Source organism: Schistocerca serialis, chromosome 3 (assembly GCF_023864345.2).
Source record: "Schistocerca serialis cubense isolate TAMUIC-IGC-003099 chromosome 3, iqSchSeri2.2, whole genome shotgun sequence".
Taxonomy (NCBI): Eukaryota; Metazoa; Arthropoda; class Insecta; order Orthoptera; family Acrididae; genus Schistocerca; species Schistocerca serialis.
This window is the reverse complement of record NC_064640.1, coordinates 205,546,033-205,565,253: the sequence shown is the minus strand read 5'-3', so window position 1 is coordinate 205,565,253 and position 19,221 is coordinate 205,546,033. Positions and strand designations below refer to the sequence as shown.

At 39.0% G+C, this 19,221-nt stretch overlaps 1 protein-coding gene across 1 annotated transcript in view; it reads right to left on the bottom strand.

Moving 5' to 3' along the window:
* Positions 1–1,698: 1,698 nt before the first annotated feature.
* Positions 1,699–19,221, bottom strand: part of LOC126469920 (mothers against decapentaplegic homolog 3-like) — a 218,555-nt gene continuing 201,032 nt past the window's right edge. The window contains exon 7 of the mRNA XM_050097312.1: positions 1,699–4,719. Within this exon, the coding sequence (XP_049953269.1) occupies positions 4,596–4,719 (124 nt within the window). The 3' untranslated portion in view covers positions 1,699–4,595. The remainder of the gene's footprint in view (positions 4,720–19,221) is intronic.

Here is a 19,221-nt window from a genome sequence, read left to right as displayed (position 1 = left end):
CATTCCCTGCGTGATCTCATCATTCTCGAAGGCACAGTGGGTTGATACAAGTACACATCTATTCTTAAGGACCATGTCCACCCCCTGTGCAATTTTTTTCCCTCAGCATTATGGCATCTACCAGCAAGACAATGCAATGTCACACACAGCTCTCAGTGTACGTATGTGGCTCAGAGAGCACCAGCTGACTTTGCTGTATTCCCCTGGCCACCAAACTCTTTGGATTTAAAGCAAATTGAGAATTTGTGGGACTACCTCAATCAGGCTGTATGTGCCAGAGATCCTCAACTGAGAAACCTTGCACAGCTGGGCACAGTACTGGAGTCGGCATGGCTCCATCCTTGTTGGTACCTTCCAGAATCTCACTGACACTCTTCCTGCATGTCTCACAGTGGTCCACTTTGCAAAAGATGATTATTCAGGCTTTTGACAGGTGGTCACATTAATGTCATTAGACAGTGTAGTTTCATGACTAGGGAAAAGTTATACTGAATTTCATGTCTTATCTTGTACTGACAGATTATAATGAAATAAAAAATTTAGCAAAACTACACAGACATTATATATCTGCCTTTCTTCTTCCAAAACCCCCTCACACACACACACACACACACACACACACACACACACACACACACACTTACTTGCTACTATACCAAAATGGTCAGTCAATGCTGAGGACATGAAATGTGAACACAGCTATACTCACGTGCCTCCACGAGGGCAGAATTTCTTGTAAGTTTGTTTTTGTTAAAAATGGTATGTACTTTTAGTTATAAAAGCACAAGCTGTCATACTTAAGCTTGACTCAAGCCATGATGGAAGTCACTTTTTAAAATTCAATGATAATTTTCCAATGATGAATTAATGTAACGAGAAGTACCCTACAAGGTACATAAAATCATAGTCACTCCACACACACAGGAATCTTAAGCATTCTTCGGTCAGAAGCCATAAGAATATTTTTTGGCGCTTGTCTGCCATGTACATCCACAGAAAACCAAAACTCAAGTTCTATCATACTTTCATTTAACTGCAACTATGAAACAACAGAAACAAACACCAGGTATGCACTTTAAAAACTGCAGCTGAAATTGGTTTCACCATGAATGGTGCATCACTAATATAACTGACAAGGTTCTGAATTCTGGAAGAAATAAAAATATGTCTCAAATCAGTGCACATACTTTTCACTCCAGAACATACCAGAACACTACATTAACATGTCTTTCAACTGAGAATCTGCTGGAGCAAAAAGCAAAGATACTTAAGAAATTTGCAAACAACACAATTTTTGGGTCCACTTTTTGAGTGTAATATCACTTATTGATCTTTTCAGTTCCGATATCCTTCTCTGCTGGTTACAGAACTTTTCTTTAATGTGTACCACATGTGGAAAGATCTCTAGGAAATTGAATTAGTTGCTAGGGGGTACTCAAGAAACTCTTCAAATGCCACAGACGAAAATTGTTAACAAAGTAAATGCCTTATAGGTGCAAGAGCATGACCCTCTTTCCATAATGTATGTAGATTGCATAAACTTAAATTTTTGTTAAATTTCATATAAAAATGATTATGAAGACTACACATAAAAAATAAATGAAAACTGACACTGGGATAGTTACAAGATGTGTCAAATATGTTGATCTACAATATAGAATTTCTGAAATGAGAGCTAACAAAGTGGATACATGAAACTTAGTCAATGCAAAATGGTTGTTTATTTTGCATACCTTATACAACAATTTTAGCCAAATATGGTATACACTTGACAGTCTTATTTGATCAATGCAACTTCTGCTTCGTACAATGACTACACTCAAGATTCAAATTATACACGCAGAATGCAATGAATGAACTGCTACATGTACCTTAAGGAATTTTTAAATATAGTCATGGAAAAAAAGGGGTCATATAACAACACAGTATTGAGTCCAGTTCTCTGAGCAGAATACATTCAACTGCAAAATACTTTTTTGTAATATTTCATAATTGGATTCTTTCCCCTACGCTTCAGCTACCATGTCATATTTTAATACCCATTCCAGTGGGAAAGCATTCCAAGGATGGAGGCAGAAATCAGCAAATGGGTACAACATAGCAATGCATTTTACTAGTGTATATGGGCTTGGTCTGGGGAAGAGAGGTGCCCATGAAGTGTAAGGAAGTGCTGTACAAGACATAATTTACACCCACACTGAAATATGCACTGAAGTCCTGGACAAGGACAAGAAGAGAAGAGAGTTGAAGTTGAATCCACGCCACAGGAATGAAATTCCTAGCAATTATGTTAGGGAAAAACGAAGGGGCAGAGAGATTGAGAACTGCAGATGTTAGGAATGAAATGGAGTGCACAAGCCGAATATTAGAATAGAGAAGAGTAGGTTAAAATGGTTCAGACAGGTAAAGGGAATGGAAGGTGGAAGAATATCAAAAATGAATGCTGGAGGCCAGGAGCAAGAGGAATCGACTCAATCGAGATCCAGTTTAAGAAGAAGGAACCTGGATTGGAACAACACTTATACAAGAAGAATGGTGGAAAACCAAGTGAAGTGGAGAAGTACCATAAATGTGTCAACTCAACTTGATGCTGGATACAAGGGAAATGAAGATGAGAGTCTAGTGTAAAAGTGATGCAATCTTTTCAGCACATGTCCAATAGAACTGTTTAGGGCATATGCCATTTCTCCAATCAATTAATAATACTGACTTGAGAAATTATAGATGATGACCGTAAATGACCCTGAAAATATTGGTTTTGGCAAACAGAGAACTCAAACGTAATTTAAGTGGCAGAAAGGGACTTGTATGTACATCTTACCTCAATGCAGAATAGTGTGACTGTTGTTGGTACTTTATAGTGTACTGAAAGGGCCACACTTAAACAGTAATGGAAGACAGAGCATACAACAGACCAGCCACATTTCAGTGAGTTTTGTTCAACTCACAGCAGACTGAAGTTACTTTCAAAATAAGAATTCTACCTGAATCAACAAAAATGGGAGGATAGAAAGGAAATTAAAGTGCTCCACTATTATGTGAATTAAACAGTTGAAATTTAGTGAACAATAAAAAGAAGAAAAAATTGGAGATGGTGAGTAATGAAGAATATGAAACTAAATTTCAGAGCAGAACACTCAAAAATAATTATGTCCATTTTGTCATTTTTCTTAATGGTAAAGAATGTTGAGAAGTACTGGTTCATTTGTAAGAAGAATAAGAAAAGAAGAAGAAGAAGAAGAAGAAGAAGAAGAAGAAAGTTTTCAATTAAATTGAGAAGGAAAACAGAAAAATAAACATAAAGAAATACAATAAAGTACACACACATGCATAAGAAAACTGACAGGATTAACTCCATTTGCCATGAGTAATATTCCCTGGCCCTATTAGAAACACATAAAAGTAGGGATGAGATCATCATCTTTGAGTCTTTGAGAACGTAACTAGCTTCTGCTGACTACCTGTCCAGCATCTTTCCAAAACTTGTCACACAGTGAGGAAATAACAGCAGAGACGATGTATAAACAACTCTGTAGGAAGCTGCATACTTTTTGTTTACATTTAATTACAGAATACCATTCCATATGACATGCTTCACAATATTTCACAGCAGAAAAAGATACTCTTCTTCAAAAATACAGCACCAGTTAGATGTTGAGTACATTCAGAAAAAGCTTATCTGTATTAAAAGTTACACACTTCTTCAAGTATACACTGTACTTGTTTTTCCATTAGGCAGAAGCATACTTGAAATTATTCATACAGTCTCTCAAATTATTCCTAATATACTTATGTCAAATAAATAGCAAAAATGCAGTAAATAAAATTGTGCAATACAGCACAGAACACTTGCTGAGAACAGTGTGTTCAAGGTATGCAATAAACACATGAAGCAATACATTCAGTACTTATCCCTCCAAGAGTTCTATCAAATACTGATAACAAAGTTAGTTACCTTTAATGTCCATATGTATTAAGCTACTTTTACAGCTTCCTGGACAGCTAATGAGTACTTGTAGTATTTGGTATAAATAGGAAGAAGTAGTACAGTCAACCAACATGAGACACTCAAATATAAAAAATAATTGTAACAAAACACAGTGATCTCAAACTCTTAACTCTAAACAAGTAATAATTCCTGAAACAAGCTACATTAAGACACAGCAAAACTTTGCCACTATGAAAAATCAGTCTATCTTTCTATTCTGTTCCATTAACAGTTACACAAGAGTAATGTTTACTATACATGTGCACGAAAGGATAGTATATCTTTGCAGGCTTTAATATAAAATGCCGCACACAAAGATATGAAACAGAGAAATATATATTTACATATTTGCAAAAGCTAAGCACAAAACAGTAAAAACAAAAACAAATTGTTATATGCATATTTCCTGAAGCAATCATCACTGACAGATAAATTTGACAACAAAATTGGTTTAGCACCTGATGAGAAACAAAACACTTGAGCATCAAGTACTAAGGAACACAGACAAGTGAAAAGCACAAACAACTACACAGCTCATATGGTAGGATGCAGCACAGATGCTTAAATCTCAGGCTGTCAATGGGCAGACAGTAACATCTGTTCCTTTTCAGGACATTGAACTGCACGGTAATCGTGGTGACCCCATCTGTGTCAGCACCCTGTCAAGCCACTGCAGTGGTCCATTCAAATGGAGTTCAATCCAGCACGGTGTTGACGTCACTGTTTGGCGTCTGTCAAAATAGTAATTTTATTCTTAGTAAGTGATACTACTTAAATATGATGTGTGACGATATTGTTAGCATTTCTATGTTTTAAATGTTCTATATATTCTTTACAATGACTCACAATAAATAGTTGCAACAAATGCAAATAGATGCTGAAAAATGTGATGTTCAGCAAGTTTAAGAACAATATTACTGTTTATGAACAACTGTGACAAAACACACTAATAAAACACTGAAACTTCAATCATAATTAAACCTAAAAGAAATACAGGGAAAAAAGTCATTGCTTTTTCATTGACAACTCATGTGCAATAGATCCTATCATGAAATATAATCTTCTAAAATGGTTAAAATGCCTCAGATTCAAAACGGTATAAAGACTGACAAATTTCATCACTGGGTAATATACCAGTACTGTTCAAAATTAAAATTTTTATTATGGTCTATCATTTGATTAAAAACACAATTATGTATCAGTTTTTAGTTTCCATTACAATAATTTTGAAAATAATTAGTGTAGTGCATATTATTTTCAGTATCTTCCATTTTTATAACCACCTCAACATCTACGTCTACACCTTACGATGTGTGGCAGGGGTACTTTTTTACCACAGGCATTTCCTCCACATTCTGTTCCAGTCATCAACAATGTGCAGGAAGAAAGATTGTTGATAAACCCGTGTGTGGTCTCGAATCTCTTTAATTTTGGCTTGTTTCTAAGAGATATACATAGGAGGAGCAATATACTGAATGACTCTTATTGGAACACGCATTCTTGGAATTTTAACAGTCAACTACAGCATGAGGCACAGTGCCCCTCTTGTAGCCTCTGCCACTGCAGTTGCACAAGCATCATTGTGGTGTTTTTGCATTTATTAAATGAACCTATGATGAAACATGCTATCTTATTTGGATCTTCTCTATTTCCTCTATCAATCCCAATTGATAAGAGTCTCAGACAGATGAGTAATGGTCAAGTATTGGTCAAACAAGGGTCTTGTAAGTCATCTTTGTGCGTGGACAACTTTTCCTGAGGATCCTTCAAAAGAATCACAATTTGTCACCCCCTTTCCTGCAATTCGTTTTATGCTGTTGTTCCACTTTTAATTGCTCCATAAACATGCTCCCAGATATTTAATGCATGTGACTGCTTCCAGCGATTGTTCAACAATTTTGTAATGATATTATAATGGATCTTTCCACTATTTATGGACAACTTTATTTTATTCAACTTGTTTTTTATTCAACACAATCACTGTAATATTGTCCCATACCCACGTACTGCATCATTGCATCAATTGTTCAACAATAGCAATAATAATAATAATAATAATAATAATAACACATACATACATATAGCAACTGTGAAGATATGGGCTGGCAAGAAACTCCCAAACTCCAAGATGGCTGGTCCTATCTGTTACCCCCAAGCCACAAAAAAGGTAACAAAACAGACCTGGGTAACTACAGGGAATATCGCTCCTGATTTTGTGGATAGAACCACTCTCGTTGGAATATTAATAGAATTAAGACTCAACTAAAAACTCAGTAGGTTGGTGCAGGGCACCCAGTACAACACCAAATCCAACATAAAAGTTTAGAGAACAATACTCAGATAGCCTGAAACGTGGCAATAAGCTACAATTTGTTTTATGCTGCTGTTCCACTTCCAATTGCTCCATAAACATATTCCCAGATATTTAATGAAAGTGACTGCTGCCCGTGATTGTTCAGCAATTTTTTAATCATATTATAATGGATCTTTCCACTATTTATTAACAATTTTATTTTATTCATCTAGTTTTTTATTCAACAGAATCACTGTAATATTGTCACACACCAACATACTGAGTCATTACATCAAGTGTTCAACAAAACCAATAATAATAATAATAATAATAATAATAACACATACATACATACATACATATAGCAACTGTGGAGATATGGTCTGGCAAGAAACTCCCAGATGGCTGGCCTTCCCCCAAGTCACAAAAAAGGAAGCAAAACAGACCCAGGTAACTACAGGGAATATTGCTCCTGGTTTTGTGGATAGAACCACTCTCGTTGGAATATTAAGAGAACTATGACTCAACTAAAAACTCGATAGGTTGGTGCAGAGCACCCAGTACAACACCAAATCCAAGATAAAAGTTTAGAGAACAATTCTCAGAGAGCTTGAAACGTGGCAAAGTGCTGTGCATGAATTACCACGCTTCAGATAAGCAATAGTTTTAAGAACTTAATTCAATAGCTAAGAATATGAGGTGGCTTCAGAAAGAAAACTGGTTGTTGTACGGGCAATGAAGCTAAAGTTCTAGCCTTTTTTAACTAAGTGAGTGCCAATTAGAAGGCAGTGGAATGGAACACAAATGGATGGCCACAGCAGAGGTAGTGTGCCGAATGGTTATGATAAGTGCCGAGTCAGGCTCTGTAGGCCAACACAGTGACTTGCAAGAATGTGAAGGCGGAATGACACAAAAAAGCCATGGGTCACTTAGAAATACGACACAGCATTCACAGGTGGACACCCCTTGGCGATGGAGAAGGTGGACTGTTCCAGCCAGAGGCTGCTGAGCGGTAAAAAAAAAAGTTCATTTGAAAAAACTTTAAATTAGTGCAGAAGGCCAGAGTAAAATTTGCAGAAGAATGTAAGTCAAAAGCGTGTATGCGCAGAAAGCAACAGAGAAAGTATATGGTAAAATGTGTCTGTTTTCAGGGAAGAGATGGTGGCTGATGTCACAAGCAGTTTAGTGGGGGAGAAGGGCACACAACACTCCACTGTTGAGGCCTAGCTGTTCGACCAGGGAGCAGTACGGATGGCTGGCAGTTGTGCTCCTGCAAGATTACCAACCAAGCTTTGCTTTTTGGCTAAATCTGAATAAGACCATGACAAAGTAACACTTGCATGGGTGGTGAAGTTATTTTGACTGTGAATGAATGTTTATCTTAATATGTGACAATTACTGAGGCATAGGTGCAAGTAGTTAATAGAGCAAAGCTTACTGCATGCAACAACACAACAGTCATTGAACACGGTAAGTCAGCTGCTGTGCACACTCCTGCTGTTGCAATTCTGTTTTTGTTTTCTGCCGATGACCATTAGGACCAATTGGTTATGATTATGCTTATTTTTATGTGAGGTATCAAGTGTAAGTAAAGACTGAATTTTGTGCCATCCGGTAACACAAGATCCTGGTCTTGTGCATTAAAAGACCCGTGTGACAGTTGAGTAAATTATATTAACACAACCACAATTAGGATTAGACTGATTGAGACGACAACCAAATGCAATTGGTATCCACAGTGGTCTTAAACCCACTTAGAGAGGCACATCCACCTGACTGCTATCTGGCTGGATTCTGGTGTGCAAACTATGAATTTGCAATTGGATTGTAATAAATTGTATCAAAGGACTTTGAGGCCAACTTGTTTCTAGAATATAACTGTTTTTATCAGAGCTGCATTGCATTATTTAGTATCACCAGAATTCCTCCCCAAAACCTTAATTCTACGTATTTGCTAAGTCCAGAATCTGCAGGGTGCCGAATAATGTACGAGTGGCTGAAATGCAGATAAGGGCAGGTGAAATTACAAGTCGAGACTGCTGCCACCGGACAGGTAAGTCACAGAGAGAACCTGCCACGCAACCCTGTAAACCTACTGCTCACCATACCAGACAGTGCAAGGGTTCCAGTGCATTATAAGTTAGTGTTTGTCATTCCGCAGAGGGGATGTTACAAAGTGGTACATCAGCCTAGGGAATGTTACAAGCTTCCCAATCAACAGAGACGTGAGGCAAGGAAACGGTATTTCATTTAACTGTCGCCTGGAAAAAATTGTGACAGAATGGACCAGATCTATTATTAAATACCAGATTATGGTTGGAATCAAAGCAGACTACCTAAGGATTCAGTGGCCGACTTTTGCTGATGGACTGGTCTTACTGCCAAACAACATGCAAGAGCCTTTTATGCAAATCCAAGCACTGCATTTAATAGCAGGGAAAACCAGTATCTTGATCAACACGGGAGAGAATGAATTCATTACCAGTATTAAAGACACTCCTAGAAATATCATAGTCAGTGCTGCCAAGCATGGTGAAGGAGATTAAACCATAAAGTACCTTGGACACTGGATTTCAGTGACACGGTAGCTCTTGAACACACGAAAATAAAGCTTCATAAGGCATGCTATGCTTGCAGAAAAATGTATGACTCGCAACATCTTATGGTGACCGGATTCTGACAAGACTGGGAACAACTCAAGAACCAGTGAAAACTGACTGACTGGCCGAGGGCACCAACAGAGATTTGTCGAGTGTACACAAGACGGCACAACAAAAGAAAGGCACACAATGTAGATGGTACAGTGGAATATCACGTCCAATGAGTACACCAAGATTGGAAACCCCAAGATGAAGCGAATTCAGAACCAAGAATGATGTGCAGCGAGATCAATACAAGAGCGTGGTGAAATAATGACACCAACTTGACTGCTGCGCTGCTGGCTTTAGAGAGCAGCCACAAGTGGTGACACACCGGCAAGACAGGCATGGCTCTGTAGCCAGTGCTGCAATGGGTGCACCAGCATTCTCAGGTTGTAACAGTGCAGTCTCGTGGCTGTCATCGAGGTCTGTGCTTTCTGGCAGGCTCTCGGACTATCTGGGCTGGTATACCAGACATCTACTGAAGAATATAAAAATAAGACACTAAAACATAACAGTCACACCATCAGTGCTATGCAGCACAGTGTCTATCTGTAAGCAAGAAGACCTCCAATAAGAATCCTTGAATTACAGGAAAGGAAATTTCTGTGAAAGATAGTGGAACCAAGGATATTGCAAGATGGGAAATGATGATGCAAACCAATCATGAACTCTACTAACACCAAGAAAACATCACTGTTGCCACCAGAAGAAGATGACTAGCTTTCCATGGCCACCTGTACAGAATGGACCCCCACTGACTGTCTTGACAGATCTTCACAGTAAACAACAAGGGTAAAGCCACTGGATCCCTGTGGATCAAGCAAATAGAGAAAAATGTTGCAGAACTTCATATCAGGCAAGGCACAGTAACTAACTGAGGTGACTATCATGTAGCTGTTGAGAACCTTCATAACATCCCTTAGACAAGTTAATTGGAATGGAACCAGGACATGGTACAAGGAATGCAAGACAGAACTCAGTATGAAAATGAAGGAATACAGGAGCAACAGAAAAACTGAAGGTACTGACCAGGAAACAGCTGCTAAACTTAACCAAGAACACCTGCCAAGTAGCAGATGACAACAGGACAGCAAAAACACAATCACCATAGTCCACAGGTGGACCAAACAAGTTAAAAAAAAAAAAAAAAAAACAAAAAAAAAAAACATGACTGCACAAGACAAATTACAAGCATCTGATGATGATGATGATGATGATGATGTCAACAGCCCACAAACTTGGATGATTTTTGATTATGTCATTTATATACCACTCTTATGATTTTACAACAAATTTATAACTATTTATTCATGACATGGACACTTGCACTTAAAAAGACTTACCATATACAAGATGTTTCTGGAAGGTACACACCCAAAAAACTAATATACAATCTAAGACAAATAAACAAAAATGATGCACCATGAAGAAGTTATGCAAATTGGTCAGAGATTGATATTCATACAGGTATCAATGTATCCATTGGCCGCCAGAGTTTACAATTTTACATTGATACCTGTATGAATATCAATCTCTGACCGATTTGCATAACTTCTTCAAGGTGCATAATTTTCATTTATTTGTCTTAGAGTGTATATTAGTTTGTTCAATGTGTACCTTCCAGAAACATCTTGTATATGGTAAGTCTTTTTAAGTGCAAGTGTCCATGTCATGAATAAATAGTTATAAATTTGTTGTAAAATCATAAGAGTGGTATATAAATGATGCAGCATCATACAGAGTTTACTGTATGATGCTGCAGCCCAATTTCACCATGCAGCTGCCAAGGATAGTAAACAGGGGACATGTTGATGTCAGGGTGTAAAGTCTTTGAGAATTTTATTCCCTGTACTCAGATGGACAGTAATTATGCCTCACAGACAGGCACATGAAGAATATGTGCAGGTGTCAGCATTTGAGAGAGGATTTGTGGTTGGGCTCAAAGAAGCCGGTTGGAGGAGTTGGAGAATCGCTCAACATTTGAATAGGAGCAATGCCATTATTCGCCGATGTTGGTGGGAATGGGTGAACTGTGGCCAAACACAGTGCCAAGAAGGAAGCGGTTGACCTAGAGAGACGGCAGACCGTGAGGAATGAGGAATCATCAGAGAGGCACCTGGAGCCCTAAATTCACCATTGTCATCAATCTGACATGCAAAAGGTGCTTCAGTGACTACAATGAATATTATTAGGCCACTCACAGAAAGGGGACCAAGCTCACAGTGTCCCTTGCACCAACTACCATTGACCTCTGTACACAAACAAACTTGTCTGCAGTGGTGACTGACACATCAGGACTAGACCCTCACTGACCGAATTAAAATTTTCTTCAGTGATGTATCCTGCCTAGAACTGAACCCCAATGACCAGCGAAGACATATCTGGAGGTGCTCCAGATAGCAGTCGCTTGCCATACAGCCTGAAAACCAGGAGTTATGGCCTGGAGAGCCATTTCATTTTGTAGTAGGACCCTTCTGGTTGTCGTCTGCAGCCCTTACGGCACAGTGGTATGTTGACGATATTCTAGGCCCATTTTGTTGACCTTCAAGGCAAGCCATCCTGTGCTTACATTTCAGCAAGATAATGACTGCTCACCCAGAGCGAGAGTTTCTACTGCTTGCCCTCATGCTTGCCAAACCCTACCTTGGCCAACAGCTTTGTTGGATCTCTCCCCAACAGAGAGATTTTGGAACATTATGGGCAGGGCCCTCCAACCAGCTCAGTATTCTAATGATCCAATGTGACAATTGAACAGAATTTGGAATTTGGCACGATATCCCTCAGGAGAACATCCAACAACTCTATCAGTCAATGTCAATCTTAGTAACTGTTTGCAAAAGGTCCACAGATGGACCAATGCATTATGGACTTGCTCAATTTGTGAAGCTCTCTCTCTTGAATAAATCATCCAATTTTTCTGAAATTGTAATCATTTGTTTGTCTGCACTTGTACATCACGTCTACTAATTTCTGTCCAATTCAGGTAACTCCTCCTCAGCACATCTATTTTTTTTTTTTTTTTTTTGTCTTTGACTGTATTTATAAAACAGACTTTTTTCCCTGTCTTTCACGTGGAAATTGATACATCAGATAGATGAGTGGAAGGATGATAATAATAACTAGTTGTAAATCAGCATCTTAGCAGCAAATGTTTTTAGTGCATGCTTACTGTACATTTTCAGCATTATTTATTGTGGTGTCACCGCCAGACACCACACTTGCTAGGTGGTAGCTTAAATCGGCCGCGGTCCATTTAGTACATGTCGGACCTGCGTGTCGCCACTGTGTGATCGCAGACCGAGCGCCACCACAAGGCAGGTCTCGAGATACGGACTAGCACTCGCCCCAGTTGTACGACGACGTTGCTAGCGACTACACTGACGAAGCCTTTCTCTCATTTGCCGAGAGACAGTTAGAATAGCCTTCAGCTAAGTTAATGGCTACGACCTAGCAAGGCGCCAATTGTAACAGTGCATGTATCTTACGAGTCTCATTTGTATAGTCAAGAGAGATGTATCACAAGGAGTGATTAAAAGTTAAGTATATTCCAAAGCTACGTATTTTCTTTATAGCAGTCATAACGTATCCTGTTCCAGAATTCATGCCCGTCTGCGTTAGATAGCGTGCATTTAGGCCGCCTCTATCTACAAGGTGTTGGCACATTTACCAACACATCATTTATCATAAAAACACACAGAAATAATGTTAAATACAGTTAATTTGCTTAATAATCATTTGAATTTTGTGGACTTTTATAGCACTAGCAATATGGTGTTTTGATTTTTCCCCATTCTACTGACATGGTTAAATGTTGACAACATCCCTGGATGCAGTATTAACTTCACTGAGCTAAGGTGGAGCAGGGAATCAACTACGTTCGTGATTGAGGAGACCATCCTAAAGTGTTTGAACAGTAGAATTGAAAATATGTTGCTTCCAAACACGTCCAGCACTTGATCGCTATGCAACTTTCCTCAGCATGAAAGGCGTTAGCTCCCCAAGTTTCTATAGTGAGTATAGCTATCAGATGAAGTCCAGCACTCTCAATTTGGGACCATACTATCATCTCAGCTGACTACTGAATGAGGTGGCACTAAGGTAAACAAACTGGACTTGAACTAAGATGATGCAAAGTTTACAGAAATGTGGCAGCAGCATCTGATTCTGCAACAAGAACAGCATATTCAGAGATAGTTTGAGACTCTACAGAAACAGCAGATGGATCAGCTGAAGTGTGTAGCAGAACAGAACGATGTTCCACCTACAGCACTAACACTGTTCATACTTACGTTGTCAGCATCAGTGTTTCCAGAGTTTGATGATTCAAAAATAACTTAGAACACATGGCTCCACTAATTTATGGTGTACTGCAAGGATAATAGCATTTCTGATACTCATGTACAATCTGCTTTGTTACTGTCTTCTAGTAGTTCCATTTCTGAGTTGGTTCACGAATTATGCGCACTAGTAGAACTTTTTAGCTTGTCATTTGACATCATGTTAGGTTGTTTGTTCACTCATTTCGAGATGCAAATTCATGTAGTTGCTATTACACTAAATTTCAACCAGTGTCGTAAGAATGTGGAAAGGTCGTATAAATTCCGTTTGGCCAACCAACAGGATATTAGATGGCAGTGGAAATTTCTGCAATCTTTAATTTGCAATACAGTTGCGCATCTAGTTCCTGAGCAGAAGGTTTGGAGCTAATGCTTTTGGCAAGCTGAAACAGAACAAGCTAGAACTATCCCACCTACAACTGTTGCACTCTTATTAATAATTAATGTTTTACCTCATTTTTCATTTTGAGTCTAGTTATACATCTACAGCTAAGTACAGACTCCATAAGCCACAGCATGGTGCATGGCAGAGGGTATCTTGTACTACTACTACTACTACTACTACTACGTCACTTCCATTCCTGTTCCATTCACAAACAAAGCAGGAAAAACAATTGTTTACATGCCTCCATATGACCCTAATTTATCTTATCTGATCTTTGTGGTCCTATATACATTGGCGGCAGTAGAATCATTCTGCAGCCAGTTTCAAATGTTGGTTCTCTAAATTTTTGCAGTTGTTTACTACAAAAAGAACGTCATCTTTCCTCCTATTTGAGTTCACATGTATTAATTGAACCAACGCATCATACATATGTAGTGTATCATGCAAATTCATTATTCAGATGATAACTTAATACAAAGATTATAGTGTTTACATGCCTCCATATGACCCTAATTTATCTTATCTGATCTTTGTGGTCCTATATACATTGGCGGTAGTAGAATCATTCTGCAGCCAGTTTCAAATGTTGGTTCTCTAAATTTTTGCAGTTGTTTACTACAAAAAGAACGTCATCTTTCCTCCTATTTGAGTTCACATGTATTAATTGAACCAACGCATCATACATATGTAGTGTATCATGCAAATTCATTATTCAGATGATAACTTAATAGAAAGATTATAGTGTTTACATGCCTCCATATGACCCTAATTTATCTTATCTGATCTTTGTGGTCCTATATACATTGGCGGCAGTAGAATCATTCTGCAGCCAGTTTCAAATGTTGGTTCTCTAAATTTTTGCAGTTGTCATCTTTCCTCCTATTTGAGTTCACATGTATTAATTGAACCAACGCATCATACATATGTAGTGTATCATGCAAATTCATTATTCAGATGATAACTTAATAGAAAGATTATAGTGGTGTATTTAGTTTTTATGGAAACAGCATTAATAGTAATGAATAACTGAAATTCTCATGTTGTTGTTGTTGTTGTGGTCATCAGTCCTGAGACTGGTTTGATGCAGCTCTCCATGCTACTCTATCCTGTGCAAGCTTCTTCATCTCCCAGTACCTACTGCAACCTACATCCTTCTAAATCTGCTTAGTGTATTCATCTCTTGGTCTCCCTCTACGATTTTTACCCTCCACGCTGCCCTCCAATACTAAACTGGTGATCCCTTGATGCCTCAGAACATGTCCTACCAACCAATCCCTTCTTCTAGTCAAGTTGTGCCACAAACTTCTCTTCTCCCCAATGCTATTCAATACTTCCTCATTAGTTATGTGATCTACCCATCTAGTCTTCAGCATTCTTCCGTAGCACCACATTTCAAAAGCTTCTATTCTCTTCTTGTCCAAACTATTTATCGTCCATGTTTCACTTCCATACATGGCTACATTCCATACAAATACTTTCAGAAACGACTTCCTGACACTTAAACCTATACTCGATGCTAACAAATTTCTCTTCTTCAGAAATGTTTTCCTTGCCATTGCCAGTCTACATTTTATATCCTCTCTACTTCGACCATCATCAGTTATTTTGCTCCCCAAATAGCAAAACTCCTTTACTACTTCAAGTGTCTCATTTCCTAATCTAATTCCCTCAGCATCACCCGACATAATTCGACTACATTCCATTATACTTGTTTTGCTTTTGTTGATGTTCATCTTATATCCTCCTTTCAAGACACTGTCCATTCCGTTCAACTGCTCTTCCAAGTCCTTTGCTGTCTCCGACAGAATTACAATGTCATCGGCGAACCACAAAGTTTTTATTTCTTCTCCCTGGATTTTAATACCTACTCCAAATTTTTCTTTTGTTTCCTTTACTGCTTACTCAATATACAGATTGAATAACATCGGGGAGAGTCTACAACCCTGTCTCACTCCCTTCCGAACCACTGCTTCCCTTTCATGTCCCTCGACTCTTATAGCCGCCATCTGGTTTCTGTACAAATTGTAAATAGCTTTTCGCTCCCTGTATTTTACCCCTGCCACCTTCAGGATTTGAAAGAGAGTATTCCAGTCAACATTGTCAAAAGCTTTCTCTAAGTCTACAAATTCTAGAAAAGTAGGTTTGCCTTTCCTTAATCTAGCTTCTACGATAAGTCGTAGGGTCAGTATTGCCTCACATGTTCCCATATCTCTACGGAATCCAAACTGATCTTCGCTGAGGTCGGCTTCTACACATTTTTCCATTCGTCTGTAAAGAATTCGCGTTAGTATTTTGCAGCTATGACTTATATTAAACTGATAGTTCAGTAATTTTCACATCTGTCAACACCTGCCTTCTTTGGGATTGGAATTATTATATTCTTCTTGAAGTCTGAGGGTATTTCGCCTGTCTCATACATCTTGCTCACCAGATGGTAGAGTTTTGTCAGGACTGGCTCTCCCAAGGCTGTCAGTAGTTCTAATGGAATGTTGTCTACTCCCGGGGCCTTGTTTCGACTGAGGTCTTTCAGTGATCTGTCAAACTCTTCACGCAGTATCATATCTCCCATTTCATCTTCATCTACATCCTCTTCCATTTCCATAATATTGTCCTCAAGTACATCACCCTTGTATAGACCCTCTATATACTCCCACTTTTCTGCTTTCCCTTCTTTGGTTAGAACTGGGTTTCCATCTGAGCTCTTGATATTCATACAAGTGGTTCTCTTTCCTCCAAAGGTCTCTTATTTTCCTGTAGGCAGTATCTTTAATGGTGTTTAATGGTAGATTTTCACTGAGCTAATTAGCATTTTTGAGATTATTGGCACTTATCATTTATCATTAGGCAGCCAGGAATCCAGACTTCACAGTGATACATTTTAATTTTCAGGAAACTAACTAGTTTAAAAGATTATTAGAATTAAAGTTTAGACACTCCTAAAATTACTGTTGTCTTTTGTGCCATTATATCCATTTAATTCCCAAGTTTATCATTATACTTTTGTTGCCTTTGTTAATAAATTAAGCCACTAATTAAAAATTTGCATAATTTATCATAATTTCAAATATGGAAACCAAACTTGTAAACAGATAATTTCTAGTATCGACATACAAAATATTTCCATAACTTTTTGTATTTTTCTAACTACTCATTACGTGAATCAAATTATTGTAGTAAAGTTCATGCTAGAATATGACCATACTAACATCATTGGGTTGGTACCCACAATTGTGTAGTAAAGTTGGTGCCTAGAAAGTGTTCATTTAACCTTTCAATGCATCTTTGTGCTCTATCAGATCAAGGTAAGTAGTGAAAGATATAAAAGTCCATCTGCCATCATATATGGAACAATTAACATTTGTGTGTTGTTTAGCTTGTTAATGAAGTGGCTGTGTGAAACTACTGCACCTACAATTTGGTTGTTGCGAGTACGACCAGACTCCAGTTCGTAAGTGTTTTGATTTGTGTCACACAGGATATACACTGAAGCGCCAAAGAAACTGGTATAGGCATGCTTATTCGATGAGACAAGCATTTCCGAGGTAACGATGAAGTGCGGATTTTCCTGTATGACCATTTCACAAGTGTACCGTGAATATCAGGAATCTGGTAAAACATCAAATCTCTGACATTGCTGTTGCTGGAAAAAGATCCTGCAAGAATGAGACCAATGATGACTGAAAAGAATTGTTCAGCATGACAGAAGTGCAACCTTCCACAAATTGCTGCAGATTTCAATGTTGGACCATCAACAACTGTCGGGTGTGAATCTGTCAATGAAACATCATCGATATGGGCTTTTGAAGCCGAAGGCCCAGTCATGTGCCCTTGATGACTGCACGAAACAAAGCTTTACGCCTCATCTGGGCCCGTCAACATCGACACATGACTGTTGATGACTGGAAGCATGTTGCGTGATCGGACAAGTCTCGTTTCAAATTGTATCAAGTGGATGGACATGTACGGGTATTTAAGCAACCTCATGAATCCATGGACCCTGCATGTCAGCTGGAGTCTGTTCAAGCTTGTGGAGGCTCTGTAGTGGTATGGGGCATGTGCAGCTGGAATGATATGGGACACTTGATATATTTAGATACAACTGACAGGTGACACCTGTCTGATCACCTGCATACATTCATGTCCATTGTGCATTCCGGGGGACTTTGGCAATTCCAGCAGGACAATGCAACACGACACACGCCCAGAATTGCTACAGGGTGGGTCCGGGAACACTTTTTTGAGTTTAGACACTTCTGCTGGAATCCAAACTCCCCAGACATGAACATAAACAAGCATATCTGGGATGCCTTGAACGTCCTGTTCACAAGAGATCTTACGGATTTATGGACAGTCCTGCAGCATTCATGGTGTCAATTCCCTCCAGCACTACCTCGGACATTAGCAGAGTCCATGCCACGTTGTGTTGCGGCACTTCTGCATGCTCGCTCGCGGGGGCCCTACACTATATTAGGCAGATGTACCAGTTTCTTTGGCTCTTCAGTATAACTACTGACTAAAACTGAATGGTGCTGAACTGTCTGTCCTTCTGTAAACTGTGATTTTATGAAAGGAGGAAGTTCATGACAAGAGTCACTGAATGTGTGGGCTAGCCTGATTTTTGTGCTATGTTAACACCACAATTAGGAAGCAGGTCACTGTGCAACTGATGAGTTTAAAGTTAATACATGCATGACCATGTGAAACTAAAAACAGTGATGTTGCATCTGTTATAATTTAAAAAACACATACAAAGTTCTCATCGTGAAGATAACAAATTAGAGGCAATACCAAGAAGATGAGGCTCAACGATATTAATACTAATCACAAAGTCCGATCTTAATTTAAGCTAGATTCTTCACATAGATAAGTCATTTGAAATTGCTTTTGTGACACGTGAATTCAACACTGACTCATCAGTAGCTCAATGTGCACCCAACAGACTTAAATATGGCAAATGTGTGTCCTACACACTGTTAAATGACCCTTGGGTAGGCATCCGTGGAGTGTGCGATGAGATGTCAAGATGACAGTAGATCTGTTCAATCAATTTCTTTATTCCAGACCTCAGCCGTAGGACATCAGGAACAGCTTGGTGGAGGTGTCCAGTTGCCTCTCATGCAAAACAGGCGACATGTGGCACTGCTGACAGCGCAAAAACCATTGCTAAGCATGGCATCATTAGAATGCTGCTGTCAGTGACATCTGCGACTGTCATGACACCGTGGTGGTGCAGCTGACGATGGCTGTGAATTCCTCCAACAAGCAGGCAGCTCCCTTGTGACTCAGGAGAGGCTTCCCCGTCTCGTGGTCAAATAGTGGACCCCGTGCTGCATCCTGGGATGTCATTCCAGTGCCACATGGTGTATAGGCCATGATACTAAGACAAGACATGAATTATCTAGTACATGAATGGCTGGGTACATATACTCTTCAGACTACGTTTGTTTAGGGCTTAATGCACATACTCTTTAACACTTCCATAGCGGTGGCATGTGAGGAAAGGCTTTCTGTCCTTCCACTAGCATCCTGCAGCACTGACTGTTGCTATACTGCGCCAAGCTGGCTCTGCTTTGCAA